We start from the raw sequence: 15,311 nt of genomic DNA, 5'->3' as shown, positions 1-15,311 counted from the left end.
ATAATGGAGTATTTCACCCCAAAAAGGAGAGTGAAATGAGAAGTACAATGAGTAGGCAAAGACAGACTCAATGGCTGGAGGCAGTGTAATGTGTTGGGAAGAGTAGTAATTCAGGGGCGTTTGCTGCCTGGAGCTTCAATTTGTGATCTCTGGGGGGCACATATATCAGAAGTGTTTGGTCACCCCTGCTACAGACACAATGTTTAATGCTTTGCCTGGAAGAAATCTCCCTAGGGCTTTCAAGGGACACTGTCTAGAACTGTCAGGTCCAATGCTGATCCACCTAAAACTGGAATCATCTGGTTGGGATAGAAATCCATAAGCAGGAGTAGGACTGGCTAACTTCTTGTTTTAGCTCTTGCATATGATTGTATGTACACATGCAGCATGCATGCACACATACAAGTAAAATGAAAGTAACAGTGGTGCTGAATATTGTACAGTTTTCTGCAGACTACAGCACTAATTACTCCCAGTTTCCTGGATAAATACATCCTTTTTTCAAAACTGGCTAAATGAATACATTTTTTCCAGATACTGTATTAAGTACTTTAAAATCTGCTTGTTGGTTTGGGGGGAAAAAAAAAAAAAAAATACTAACTCCTGACTCCCTGCCTGCCTCTCTTTGCCTGCTTCTTCTCCCTGTCCAATGGCTATAAAGAGTTTTGAGTGTGATGTTCTTAAAAATCATGAAAACTGACACTTTGTTTGACATAGCTCTCCCTTTAAAGTAAGGTCAGTCTTACCCTGATAGGATGAAAGGGCTCCCAAAAATGTTGTTCCTTTTCTGTTGCTAGTAGTGGGGCTGAAATGCATGAACATACCCCAAACAACATTCAGGGACTATGCCAGCGAGCTTTGCTTGACCCTATATTTGCAGTAGTCAAATGTTTTCTTTCTGTCCTCTCCAGCGCTCCCTCTGAGTGCCCTCATTTGGGTTCGGAGTTTGTTTTACAATACCTAAAAGGCAGCCTTTTATTGGACAGTTGCTCATACATCAAATCAGGTTTGGGAATCAATGAAAAGAGACTTCCAGGTCCATATCTGACAACTGTTTCAAGACCAGGCTGTTAATTCACATTTCTCTTATGCCCTTTGGGTTGTCCAAATGGAGTGGAAAGTATGCTGGTTTTGGAAAGGGCTGAGCCCTAGTTGTGAATTGAACAACTCTCTCAACGTTTTTGATCTATTTGTGGTTTGGATTTCAGGAATGGCTTTTTTAGTTACTAATACACATTTCTTGCAGTTCTGTGCATTTCAGACTGCACTGTAATACATGGTAACATCTTAAATAATGGTGTAGCTCTAGTCCATGCTTCATAAAATATTTCAGGATGCATTTCCTGTCCGTAATCAAAAGCAGAATATAGGATGTAATGTTATTTGCATGGTCAATGACCTCTTAATTTTCTACTCTCCACAGATCTTGTGCAGCTACTAGATACAGCTGCCAAAGTTGTGACAATAGAGGTTTAGTCTCTTATCATGGATGCTTAAATAGCCCTGACTCTGTTAGGGGCCAAGTAACTTTAAGTTGCTGAGAGAACAGGAAGACAGTGATTAGACTGTTTGTATAGTGATATTTCCATTGGAAGACGTGTTCATTGAGCTTGAGTAAGGAGGATTGTGAAACAAGTTTATAAAATTTAAATACATTATTACAAGTATCCCCTAAAACGTGCTGTAGAATTTCTCATGTCAGCTGGTGGTAAGTGCTATACACAGCAGTTTGAATTTCAGCAGCTTTTTGAAGCTAGAATATTTAGAGTCTGTTTTCATTCCAACCAAACAAAAATATCTATTGAAGGAAATTAGCCTTGCAGAAGGAAAAAGCCATAAACATAACAAAGATAGGGGAATTATACCAAATAAAATACAAGAGTGGTCTGGAGGGAGCCATTTCCCCATCTTCTGCGGTTCTGTGTCTGCTATATCTCAGGAACTTTCATACCTGACTCTGCATACTGGTGAAGGATGGTGGGTGGTGGGTCTACATACTCTGCTTTGGACATGCAATTTCACCTGGATTTTTGCTTGTATGTTTAATCAACAGCATGTAAAGATTGTCCAGACTAAGCTAGACTTAAGGAATCTGCACTAAAGAGATAATGAACTTCACAAAACCAGCCTGCGGAGCCCCTTTATCACCCACAGAGCCCCCATATGTGTTCTACAAAGAGCAATAATTATCCTTGACAGAACTGCAGGTTATTACATGTTATCAGGGCCACAAGAGTCGTGTCTGGTTGCATAAGAACTGGCACAGTGTCTGGACAGAGAGAAGCACAGACTTTCATCAGCTCATCTGTTCCTTTATGTTTTGCAATATGACATCAAGAAGTTGTCCCAAAACTGCCATACTGACGGGGACAAACTGAATCCGTTTTAAAGTCTGGCTGCAAAGGGCCTGACACACAGCCTCGGGAGCTCTGGCGAGCTTTGAAGAATTTTATGTGGCCTTCAGCCTGATATCCATTAGGTGGAAACTCTGTTTGAATGAGCTTATGTTGTGCAGTGAACTCAATTGGCCTTTCTCACTTAAGTACCAGAGTAGAATATTTGCTGTGGCTTTGTAGAATCTGTGAGATAAGTATAAACTGACGTCAGTGAATAAAGCTAGAAGGCATGTTTACTCCGTTTAGCTACAGACACATACATAAAGGCAAACCTTCCTGAAAAAAATAATTTTTGAGTCAAATTTTAGTAGAGGCAAAGCTTTTATTTTTACAACCTTTTGCCTTTGTTCAGCCTAACTACTACTGTAAATGTTTTTACTGCTAAAATATTTCCTTTCACATTTTTAAAAGGTGTTGAAGGAATTTCATAGCTTTCCCTAAACTTATCTTTTGCTTCTTTAAACCAATGAAGACTGTTTCAGCAGCACGTATAATAACTTTCCATCTATATGGAAAGAATCCAATAGAAGTTCTGCATTCAGTGAGCTGTCTTATTATAATCACGTTTTCTTTGGATGACTTGCTCACAGAACTAGACCCCACTATTTGCAACAGTGCCTTACTGACATCTGTTCAGTTTCTCTGCTTCTCCAGTAGTCCTCAATGAGAGATCCTGGGTAGTTATGTAGGCGAACTAAGTGAAGGTTGTAAAGACTGGATTTCTTTACCCAATGCGGTGATTGGCTTGTGGTTAAGATAGAAGAAAAGAACTGGGACTATGTAAAGAGAGAGTGTATGAGAAAGGAGTGATTGCACAAACACCTTTTTCCTTCCTTGTTATAGCAGATGTATTTCTCTGATATGATGGTGGCAGATACTGGGGAAAAAGGTATTTATATGTATTGGGGTGGTGGAGATCTGTCTTGGGCATCAGCAGGTAATTATAACCCATACTTTAAATATAAACTTCTTAGCTTTCCCAGAATGGTACGTTTTTAGATTTTTACATAAAAATTTTCCATATTACATTTAAAGAAAGGTCTGGTGAACCTTACTAAGGGCTTAAAGGACCTTTTGGGTGAGCTTGACCTACTTTGGCAATACTGTTTAAGAGATGCAAGCAGAACTCTAAAGTAGACTTTGTGTAAGAAATTTTTTTTCCTTTATATTGTGATTAATTTATACTTCTCCAGGGAAAGTGAGAGATTTACATATTTATGACTAGAGGTATGTCCAGCAAAATTTATTTCTTTACAAGCTGTACTCTTCAACAGCTGATATTATAAGGTAAAACACATTGCAAAGGAAGCCCAGGAAGCACATCAGTGGAGCAAAGTTCTCTGATTCTTTCCTGTGACAACAGGTAGAGCCTGGCCAGCAACTGCTCAGCAGCTGCTCTGATGTTCATACCAGGTATTGCATGGAATTAGCACAGAAAGCAAACTCATGCATACCCAACTGCAGACTTAAGTAGGGCATGTTCCTATCTTGCTGTATATGCATGCTATTCAGGAAATGGATGTCACTTTCCTCAGTCCAGCTTTATGAGGTTTAGGTGAAAAGCTAACACGTGTATTTATGTTTTCTTGTAAAGCTGTTTTAGTTGAGGTAGTCTCTGTCTATTAATTATTGATTTTGTCAAAATAGTAAGCTGGAAGAATAATTCGCTTCTCTCCAATGCCTTTAAATTTATAAACTCTTATTTTTAGAACCTTGTTGGATAAACGTTTGCAAAAATGTAACTTCTTCCTTTTGCTTTTGTTTTGTTTGTTTTTCCCTACCCTGGCAGTGTTTTAGAGCACTTTGCTGCAAAGGACCACCACCACCACGACCTGAATATGACTTGGTTTGCATAGGCCTCACTGGTTCTGGGAAGACAAGTCTTCTGTCACAGCTTTGCAGTGAAAGCCCAGAGAATATAGTGTCTACCACAGGTAGGATGCTGCCTTTATTCCATGGTGTGCTGTAATGTTGCCCAAAGCTAACTTTTGAAACATATAGCAAAGGTGGTAGAGAACGTCAGCTTAGTTACCTTGGTTTTGAAAGTACCTAATGGATTGGTTTGAAGCTGCCACTGCTTACTTTTTCAGCGTTTGGTCATACATTGGGGAATATCCATGAAAATATACAATTTGGAATATGTTGAAAGTCAAAACATACATTGTGGTGTAATGAAGTAGAACCACTGGAAACATACAGTAGCAATGTAGTGTAGACACAGTAGAAGGTTTCTTTCTTCTCTTTTTACTTTTGATTTTTAAGCAGTCTTGTTATATGGACAGAAAAGAGGAGAATGTGCTATGAAATAGAATGGGACAGTGGTGCTCTGAAGCTTAAGTTGGGATTTATTTCTTCTCATACTTGGTCAGTACTGCCTTGTGGCATATGCTAGCAACCAAAAGAATAAATGTAATGGAAATGTTTACTTCTGATGATAATCCTTTCTTTTTAGATCAGCAAAGAGACTTGTTTATGTAGTAAGGACAGATTGAGATGAGAGAATCAATTTACAAAAAGTTTTAGTGGCATTGGGAAGATACATAAAACCAGACACAACAACCACAGCTAAAAGGTATCTTAAGACCAAAAAATTGGAATATGCATGCTGATACAGATGAACCAGAATGCCTAATACTGAAAAGAGTACTTTGATTAAAAAAAAAAGAAAAACCAAAAAAAGATCCCAAAACAGCACCAGAAAAAGCAGAAACAAACATGTGGAGTGAGAAAAAGGAATACCTGGCTGCAGAGTTCAGAAAGAGGATAGATTAGGTTACAGAGATGGAAGAAATCTGTTTCTGTGGCTGCAACAATTTACAAAGGTTGATTTGCTGAGGGAACAGATAGTGAGTGTTGTGTAACTTGTGTTTATAGTTACATGGCTTTATATTGTAGCTGTGGTTCATGGGCTTGAATTTTATGATTTTCCCTTAACAACCCTAACTGGTTTTCAGTACATCTTTGTTTAAATTACAAGGACATAAGGTTATTTAATACAACTGTAAGTAAACGAAGTAAAACAGGTATAAGAAAATACTGGGTTTTTTCTGTGATAAATAACTAACCCATTGCCTTCACAGTGGTGTTATTGGGAATGTTAAAGAGATCTGACACTTCATTATGTGGAGAAGGTGTCAATGCCTGACTCAAAAAGTTAGAAGGAAATTGTAGAGTAATTCAGCCTTTTTTTTTTCTCTTTTTTTTCTTTTTTTCCTCTCTCCTGAGCTTTATCTTTAGAGTTCACCTGGAATTAGTGCAAATTATTCTTTAACACTTTAGACACTGAAAGAAATAGTAATGGCAATGTAAATAGCAGTATAGAGCTATCAAAGGATTTAATGAAAATATTATTAACTTTAAAATTAAATTCCTTGCATGTTTCTAGATAGTTGCAACAAAATACTATTATTTAGTTAGGCAGCTTGAGGAATGAAAACGGACTCTGGAGAAAACTAGGCAGCATCCAAACCAAAATAATGCATATTAAGGCTATTTGGCTTATAATAAATCTACCCGTATGTGCCATATCTGTGCTATATCAGAAAATATTGTTGAGAATCCAAGAATACAGTATGACAACTTCTCCACTCAGTTTTCAGACTGTAACCTGTGTTTTTGCTTTTCTCATAAATGCCACTCAGGTCCATTCCAGTTTTCCCTCCTTTCTTGGAAGGGTTTAAGGATTTAAGACAACAGCAACAATAATATTTCATAACTATTCCCTTCACATTTTCTTGCACTTTCCTGTACTGCATCTAGCAGTTACCGTGGCTGGAGTACTGGAATATCTTACTGGTCTGATATGGGAGAAAAAATTTCTTGTTCCTGTTAAATGATAGCTAATAAACTTGGAGTGAAACATGTTTTTTCAAAACTTTACTCAGTTCACAGGTATATAATTATGTTGAAACTGCTTGTGCAAGACAGAAATAAATTTAATGTCTATCTGGACATTTTATGCTGAAAGAGCAAACATAATTTTTCCTATATAAAGTATTACATACACTTACATGTATGCATGCACTAAACATGCAGAATTTAGTATATAGTGTAATGATTGTTCACTAGAAGCCTTTCACATTCCCTTTCTCTTCGTTGTCTGAATTTTTACTTAAGGGAAAACTTCGCACTTTTTGAAAGTCTTTTAGTAATATGGGATTCATAGATGCTCCTAGTGCTTGTAACCGTTTTAATACATACAATTTAGGTCTGTAAAAGGATCTTTTCCTTTAATAACATTTATAGACAGGATTAATACTCTAGGTGTAACCAAAACTGGTGAAGTTTAAATGTAAGAAAACAGTGATTTGAATTGCATGTTGTCTTCCACGTCTCCTAAAAATTGCAGAAGGATCACTTCATATTACTGGTAGTCTGAAATCTAAACTTTAGTTCCAGATGCATTAAAAGGTCATTTTATAAAGGTATATTCCGTACTAACTCCTTATGAAATGGTAGATGGCATGGATGGAAGTTTTGTGCTGAATTTTATGTGTGCCAGCTATTTAATAGTATCATTGCAAATTTCATTGCTCATACTGATTTATTCAGCTCCCCTTATAACTGATATTTTTAAAACATCATATTGAAACAGAATTTCACATGCAAAATCCTGGTTCTGGATGAAAAAAAGTAGTCTTTTCTGAATGTATGCAATTGATTACAAATGACCTCTTTAACAAATAACTTACTAATACTCTTCATTTCTGTTCTTAGGTTTTAGTATAAAAGCGGTGCCATTCCAGAATGCCATCTTGAACGTAAAAGAACTTGGAGGTATAGCATTCATTCATTTGATTATAAAAACATGCTTTGTCTAAATTTTATCATACCAAACTGTTAGTTGTTTTAAGTTTAAAAATGATAAATCAGTGTGGCTGGAATTTAAAACCTGTGTTTCACCACAGCAGATAAAAGTTGAGAAAAATTGTACAAATGCTGGCTACAAAGAACAAAAAGTAAAAAGCAAGAGGAGCGGGAGGTGATAAGTAAGGTGAATCTCCTTAATGCAATTTCTTGGATTGCAGTGATTAAGTTATACAGAAATACAAACCGGACTGTAATTGTAGTACGGCTCACGTGGCAGCTCAAGGAAGTGTGTTCCTTGTGTCTGTTGTACGTGTAAGCTTTTACTTACAAGCACTGGCTCAGGTAACTATGTGAACATTTGGCAAAACCAATGTATTTGCTGCACCACTGAAAGTGTGGCAAAGGCAGCCCACTTCCAATGAGTTATATTGTTTGAGATATATTCTGTGGTTGGAATTGTTGAGTTTTGGAGGGATGGTTGTTTTGTAGTTGTGGTTTTTTTAATTGTCTGTATACAGGTAAGCTATTTGGCTGCCCAGTTCTGCCCCTGAGTCTTAAGTGATCAAGAGGTAGCTCCGTTAAAAGGAAGAAAACACTCTTGTAATGAGAGTGCTTGTGGAGCCTAATTTCATCTAATGTTCTTCTAATTAAAAAAGCACATAAATCTTCTTTATATTCTGGGATTTCTGAGATCATCTTTATTACCTATGTAAATATAGTAGAATGAATCTTGAGGATGGTCATTAGATTTTCAGCAAGGTTGAAACCTCTCAAATGCTGTGGGGTAGAAGTTAACTTGGTTCTTGAACAAATCAAGTTTCATGATGGTTGTCTTATCTGAAACTGTTTCAAGAAGGCTCTGAGATAAGCACGTATTAAAAGGATAGTATTTCCTCTTTACTACCATTGGTCCATGGATTTAAACATACATGTTATTATTTGAGCACATATCCTGTAAAAGACACAGAAGTTTTCTTTGGTAAAGGGACCACTCTACAGGGCTAGTGTTGGTTCTGCTTGAGTGTGTTATCTGCATAATATGCACTTAGGTCACTTTTTGAATTTTTTTTTTAGATAGGATGAATCATTTGCAGCCCAGTTTATACATTCTGCTGCCTAATCTCTATCAAATATATAATTTGCAGAGGTAAATACAGTTTTTGCATCAAGAATTGAATCTGAGTATTCTATAGCATATCCTCATTCAAGTCTTTTCCTTAACCTTTTCTGAGCATATGACTATTATTTTATGCAGGTATGTGTGTTATGAGGAACTTTATCTCAGTGGAGTTCTTTGATGTGTCATGACAGGATGTCCTGAAGTAATCAGAATATTTGATTTGTTCTTTTCACCCATTTATCTCTTCCTAAAGACAGAAGGATTGTCAGAATTTTTTACTCCACCTTTTTATTTCTTTTCCCTTTAACTATGGGTGCTAACTATGGGTCTGTACTTAGAAACAATATCGTCTGTTTTTTCTATGAGAGATGGGAGAAAAATGCTAATTCTGATAGCTTTTCATTGCCTAGGTAAGGGAGCTAAGGCAAGCTTCCAAAAGTTTGTTTTTCTTCCAAAAGTTGGTGGTCAGCATTTAATCTTCTAGTTGAGAGATGTGTTCCTGTTTGATTAAAGTAAAGCCTGAGCTTTCTGGACTATGCATGATTTCTCTCTTGCTGCTGTATAAAAATAAAACAAAGCATCTTACATTTTTAACCACTGCTAGATTTTGTTTTGGAATTTCTGCTTCTGGTGTTGAAGAAAAGCCTATGTTTTTGTTCTTATTCCTGTTTTTTTACTTCAGTTGTTACGGTACTGTTATCTAAGTTCTCTTTACTGTAGTATGAAGGTCTTGTCCAGACGTTTGGTCTTGGAAACTTGGAGGAAGGTAGAAAGGCATCTGTTTTTAACAGTCAGTGTCTGTTGTTGTGTGTTATTCAAAGGGTGAAGTTCTAGATAGTTTTAATTTTTGATACTCTGTTTTAAAATTGTCTTTTAGGGTTGGGTAACGGAAAGCTTCATAGAGCAACATATTAACAGACAATATTTTAAAAAGTTACAGCAGAAGACAAACTGTTTAAGGTTCCAATATTCAGCAGCCAAGCAGTTACGTGAAACAGATGCTGTCTGTGTAGTATCTTTGTTTGGTTGAAGCAGTATCCTTCCTTGAGGTTGAAGATGGTGCTAGATTTTATTGTGCTAGTTGCCTTCTGCTACTAATGTAGCCAGATTTTGTTTCTTCGTTTCTGTAGGGATTGTAAATTTTTAGGCAAAGTGTACAGAAAACAGCCGCTCTTCTTTTGTCTCTTCCTGGTCTTATTATCTCTTCATCAGCCTTTAGGATTAGGGACGTGGAGCAAAGTTTGCTGTGCTCTTTTTGCAGAATTTTTTTTTTTTGAAGTATATGGTGCTAGAATATTTTAAAAAAAATCATATTTCTGGAGTAATTTTTTTTGTGTTTCTTTCCTAAGCCAGGCTGCCTTCCTACCAGAAAACAATGTTTTTATCCAATTTCATAAATGTAAAAAGTTTTGTTTAAAAACTTTGAATATGATCCCAAATATATATAGCTTTCAAATCAAACATAGGCCTGCTTGAACTACTTGAAAAGGAGATCTTGCTTTATTTACTGACCAAGTTGAACTGCCTGTTCTCCAAGTTTCAATTTTGATATACCAATAATACCTTCCTGCTCCCTCAGAAATTAAAAAAAAATTACCATTTTCTTTCAAAAAATTTAGTCCATAAAATAGAGTGTGTAATTTAGATTATTGTGATTTAGATTATTACTGTGCCTCAGTCCACATTCTTTCGGAACGTACTCTTACCAGGATAACTGGAAATACCCCTCTGTTTTATGCAACTCAGCTGAGTAATGTTCTAGCAAGAAATTACAGATTTGATAATTTCCTGTTATGGTGCAGCAATCTCTGGTGGGAAGTAAGGATGAAATTGTGTATGATGAATATACAGGAGAGAGGGAAAAGACTGGGAAAAAAAGGCAGATGATAACATTTGCTGTTTAGAAAGTTCTAACTGTTTTGCTGAAGGAAGTTTGGGATGCTGAACACTGAGGTTTATTCTCAAAGCAGATAATGAAGGTGCAAAGGCAATGGGAAGCTTTTTCTTTGGTTCTAACAAATTCCAGCCTGGAGACACAGTGCCTGAAACCACCATATATTTGGTGTGTTTATTCAGTCATTTGCTGTTGTAACGCTGTCAAAACAGAATGTGAAGTCGTGGTATGTGTTGTGATGTAGATACTTATTCAGGGCTAAATCAAGATTATAGGCCCATTCTGGAGGTCAACTCCAGAAAAAAACGTTGGTTTTTTAGAGTAAGTCTATTTTATAATTTAGTTTGCTATCTTGTAAATGCAGGCTTAGAAACTACTAGTGAGGTGCCAAATACCAAGGCTGGTCAAATCTGAAAGAATGGTTCTGGATGTGAACAGCTCTTTTTCTTCTTACAAAGCTTAAAAATTTCTAACAACATGTTACAGGGTTTAGTAACATTCTCCGTTTTCTGTACTAAAATATATTATCATATGCCTGTGTTACGTTTTTGTAATCCACCCAAAGGCCTTTTTCACAAGCACAGAGAATCAACATGTTGTGTAGTCATCTTTGAAACTTCATTTAAGAGAAAAACACGTTAAGTGCTTAGCAAGAGTGGAGTGGTTAATACCAGGGATGTTCAAGCCTTCAGTTGGTTAAGCATGCCCAGGAAAGGACAGATGAGAAATGTCCTCCCCACTGCTGTTCCTTCCTAAGCTTCATGACTAAAGTCATAAATTCACACACTTAGGCCAGCTAAATTAATTGTCTAGGTGAGGGCTTGAGAACAAATAACTTTAAATAGGTTTGGTTAAACAAAATGTGTATTTTGCCTTAATTTGGAAGTAAAGAGCAGAAGAGAGAGTAAGTGGAGGAGTCACACTGTCATGCAGTCCAAGTTGAAGAGAAAATATGAACCCCTGGGGAAGATGGCAACAGTTGTCAGGTAGTGTCTGCCTTGTGAAAAAATGGGGGAGGAGGGAGAAAATAATATTGAGCTATTAATTAAAATACAAAATTTGAATAGTTATGGGAAACCACTCTCCTCCTTCACTCTGTGGAGGTAGAGGGGAGTACTGAACACCCTTTTAGCAACATCTGGGTAGAACAGCTAAAATTTCATCTAGTTAGTCATCAAAAAAATGATCCCTGAAGTAAATGCCCATCTAAGTCATCTTCACAGGGACAAACTAACACAAAGCAATAAAAACTCCGTACTGTTATATGGAGTTGACAGTTGACACCTCTACAAAATCTGGTTGTGGAGTGCATGCGGTGCCATATGCGACATAGCTGCATCTAACAGTTTACAGAACGTCTTAGCAGATGAAATTTTTAGATGACCCTGATGAGCTGTCCAAGCTGTGAGTTGCACAGAGACATTCAGCTTCCGAAAGCATTAAAGTTAGATCTGTTTGCTATCAATCATGCTCAGCCTGCTGTTCAAATGGTGCCTAAGTCCAGGCTCTGTCATACAGTTTCCTCATTTCATAGATAAGAGAGATCATTTACACCTGCTTACGGATCTCTTTAACATGAGTCCTGAGGAAGCTGTGGTAGGGATTCAGCATTAGTGATCTTTCCACTGTTCTTTATTGTTCTTTTTCTACAATTAGCTTTTTACAGTCTGAGTAGACAACCCGCTGCCTATCTTATTCAAAACAAGTAGGAGCCATGCAAGCAATGCCTATCAAAGCTATGTACAGTATGATAAGCAAAACACAAAATTTCCTAGTTACATTTTTTGTGGGGCAGGGAGATGGTTGCTTTTATTGATGGGATGTTTTGTGGAAAGAAAAGAAGGACCTTTGGTTTGCTAAAAAGCCGCTGTCTCCTGTTGGACTTGCAGCTCCATTTTCTTCAGGCTGAATCAAAGGGTAGGGTATAACAGCCTAGTTTAGCATCAGAAATGATACCTACATTTTATGAACTACTCCCCAAACAAAAAAAAAAAAAAGTTTTTATTTTAGATTCTAGACAGAAAAGGCCTTGATCCTTTCAAAGGATAAAGTGGATTCAGACTTTTGTGAGCCAGTCAGCAGAAGGCCTGACAGACAGAAATACACAGCTGTGGTAGACTTGCTGCTTTCTTTATATGCCTACTAGTCTTAAGTGCCATAGAGAAAGATGTGTTTTGAGCTTTATTTGAGATTACCTGCACTGTTACCAAAGGTGTGACTGGTGTTCAGAGGAGGGTAAATCTGAGCCTTGCTAGATGCTGGCAGCAGTCGTCAGCCTGGGGAGTTGTGCTGCTGCTGGTTCTGAGATCCCGGCTGTTACAGAGTCCTGTGGCAGAGGTGGGGTAATGGGTAGAGAGGAGACTGGCAGATGATCTTCTTCTTGCCAACCGTTCTTGGCTAACCCTAGAGGACTTACTGTGTGTTTGTGCCTTTAAAAAAAAAAAAAAAATTAAAAAAAAAGAAACAGGGGTGATTTTGAGAATGGCTGTCATAGGTGAAGTCCAGTTTAGTGTGGTATGCCACCTGCTGCAAACTATTAAAGCTTCAGAGTTCAGGCCTAAATAAATGTTAGTGCATATTTCAGGGCACATATTTTCTTATCTTCCTTTTGAAATAGTTGTTAAGATTTTTTTTATGAACTTTTAAAATGAACTTTATTTTCCTGACAGTACAGGAGATTTTTGTTTCAAATACATTTTAAGATGCTAGTAAAATACACATGCCTAAGTAGATCAAACTGACTTTCTCCAAGCCAGTGTAAATACGGTGTTTTTAAAACTTCCAAGTGCTTGCAACATGAACGTTGTTCTAACAGTTTTAAATATCAGAGTAGGTGGAGATTCAAAGTTGGAGATGGCACCTAAGTTAGCTAATGGGGAAAATACTGAAGGCTTGACTTCAAGTGTAATCTCACTGGGGAAGCCTGGAAGGCAGACCAGAGATGACAGAGATGGTTTCTGTAAACCTCAGTTTGAAAAGAAAAATAAAAATAAGCACAATAAACTTACATATATTTCTGATTTTTGTATATATTTAAAATAAAGGCAGAAAATCTGTTCCTTGACATTTTTGGGTTTTTTTTCTTTTATGCTGCTTGTTCAGATTGGTGTTGAATTGTTGCAGTGAATATAGCTGATCTAGCAATCTCAAAACATTCCTCTTTCAGGAAAAAAACCTGCCAATTTCCTGCTGCGGTGGTTTATATATGATTGTGGGAGTGCACTGCCTGAAAGGCTAGGGAAAGCAGGCTGTAATCACTTGGTCTTAAGCCCTAGGAAGCAAAAGTCCTGGGACTTTTGAACCTTGTGGAAGGTTTTTGTTCAGCATTGGTATTGCTGCTTAGCAATAAGCAGTAGCAGTACAAAATAGGCATCGAATGGTGACTGACATTACACCCACGGGAAACTTCTGTATCATCTGTGTGTGGATGTGTCTGTCAGTGTGGACAAATTGCATGTACGTACAAAGTGGGTATCTTAGAAAGGGTTTATAACCGTATTTATAATAAAAAGGAGCTAACAGGTTGAAAAATAGGTAGTGTTAAATAAAACAAACAAAAAATCTCTGTGCTGTATTTCTTTAAGTGCTGGGAGATCTAAACAGAGTATGCCCAAGATAGATAAGGAGCAGCCATATCTCTTAAAAATGTGTTAATATTTCTAAGATTTCTGGCATCTCCCTGATTACCTAAGAAAACATGTCACATTTCCTTGTGCAGAAGTGCTGGGAAGTGAAGTTATGAACCCTATGTAGATTTAGAAACAGTTATTTCAAACTTCTTTTCATGAAGTTTTCTTGGGGCAGGAGGGTAGGGGATATTTAAAGATTTTACAAGAATGGACAAGAGATTTATTTTTCCCTTTCCTTCCTTCTTACTCCCCCACCCATGTGCCAGTCTTCCATGCAAAAAGATTTTGTGGTGCAGTTGACATATTCCTTGGCATCCTTTCACCTTTTTACTAATTAGAAACAATCTGTTTAATATCAGTAGAAGAATTATCTATATAATTTTTTAATCAACTATAAAACCTTCAAAATAGGTAGGTGTCTTTATTTCAGGTGAGCGGATGTTGTATTTGAAGTGGTAGAAAAACTGGTGGCAGCCTGCATTCTTTCATGGCCTCAGGTTAACTACTTTTGGTGGAAAGTTCTTCTCTGGATTTGAGACTAACTTCTCCGGAGCTATGATGTATTTTGAAGTGAACGAGCTTTCATGTGCGGACTAGACTGTCTTGAAGCAAGGGCTGTGTGACATTCATTGTGCTGTCGATGGAGACTTCTGCAAGTTTGACGAGTAACAAAATTGACATCTTTAAATTGCTTTCAGTGATTTTTTTCTGTAATGCTATGTTCTGTTCTCTGGAAAGTACTGAAAAGGAGGGAATTGAAGGTAGCCTCAAACTGCTGTGAATGAAGATGTAAACAGAAGTATTCATAATTGAAAGGAAGATTTGCAGTTCTGCATTTTGTGTAATATTTACAGGAGTGCATCATTGTACAACGTGGTTTGGATGTGTATTAAACTGCAGGTAACTCTCAAACTCTTCCCCCCAGCTTCCAAGGGGCATATGAGAGGGTACTATTGGCACTGATACAAATAATAAATCATAGAATCATAGAATCGTTTAGGTTGGAAAAGACCTTTAAGATCATCCAGTCCAACCATTAACCTACACTACCAAGTTCACTCTAAACCAATCAAGGGTAGACTAGACTAAACCATGTCCCGAAGTGCTACATCTACCTGTTTTTTGAACACTTCCAGGGATGGTGACTCCACCACCTCTCTGGGCAGCCTGTTCCAATGCTTGACCACCCTTTCCGTGAAGAAATTTTTCCTAATTTCCAACCTAAACCTCCCCTGGTGCAGCTTAAGCCCATTTCCTCTCGTCCTATCGCTAAGTACATGGGAGAAGAGACCAACACCCACCTCACTACAACCTCCTTTCAGGGAGTTGTAGAGAGCGATAAGGTCTCCCCTCAGCCTCCTCTTCTCCAGACTAAACAATACAGGTTCCCTCAGCCGCTCCTCACAAGGCCTGTGCTCCAGACCCTTCACCAGCCTTGTTGCCCTTTTCTGAACACGCTCCAG

The 15,311-nt window shown here is 37.5% G+C and overlaps 1 protein-coding gene across 1 annotated transcript in view; it reads left to right on the top strand.

Annotated features, from left to right (window-relative positions):
* Positions 1-15,311, top strand: part of ARL15 (ARF like GTPase 15) — a 216,363-nt gene that overhangs the window by 61,053 nt on the left and 139,999 nt on the right. Inside the window, exons 2-3 of the mRNA XM_075726908.1 lie at positions 4,186-4,330; positions 7,113-7,172. Coding sequence (XP_075583023.1) covers positions 4,186-4,330; positions 7,113-7,172 — 205 coding nt within the window. The remainder of the gene's footprint in view (positions 1-4,185; positions 4,331-7,112; positions 7,173-15,311) is intronic.

Source organism: Pelecanus crispus, chromosome Z (genome assembly GCF_030463565.1).
Source record: "Pelecanus crispus isolate bPelCri1 chromosome Z, bPelCri1.pri, whole genome shotgun sequence".
NCBI classification, from domain to species: Eukaryota; Metazoa; Chordata; class Aves; order Pelecaniformes; family Pelecanidae; genus Pelecanus; species Pelecanus crispus.
The sequence above is the reverse complement of the archived record's forward strand: the minus strand, read 5'-3'. Positions and strand labels throughout refer to the sequence as shown.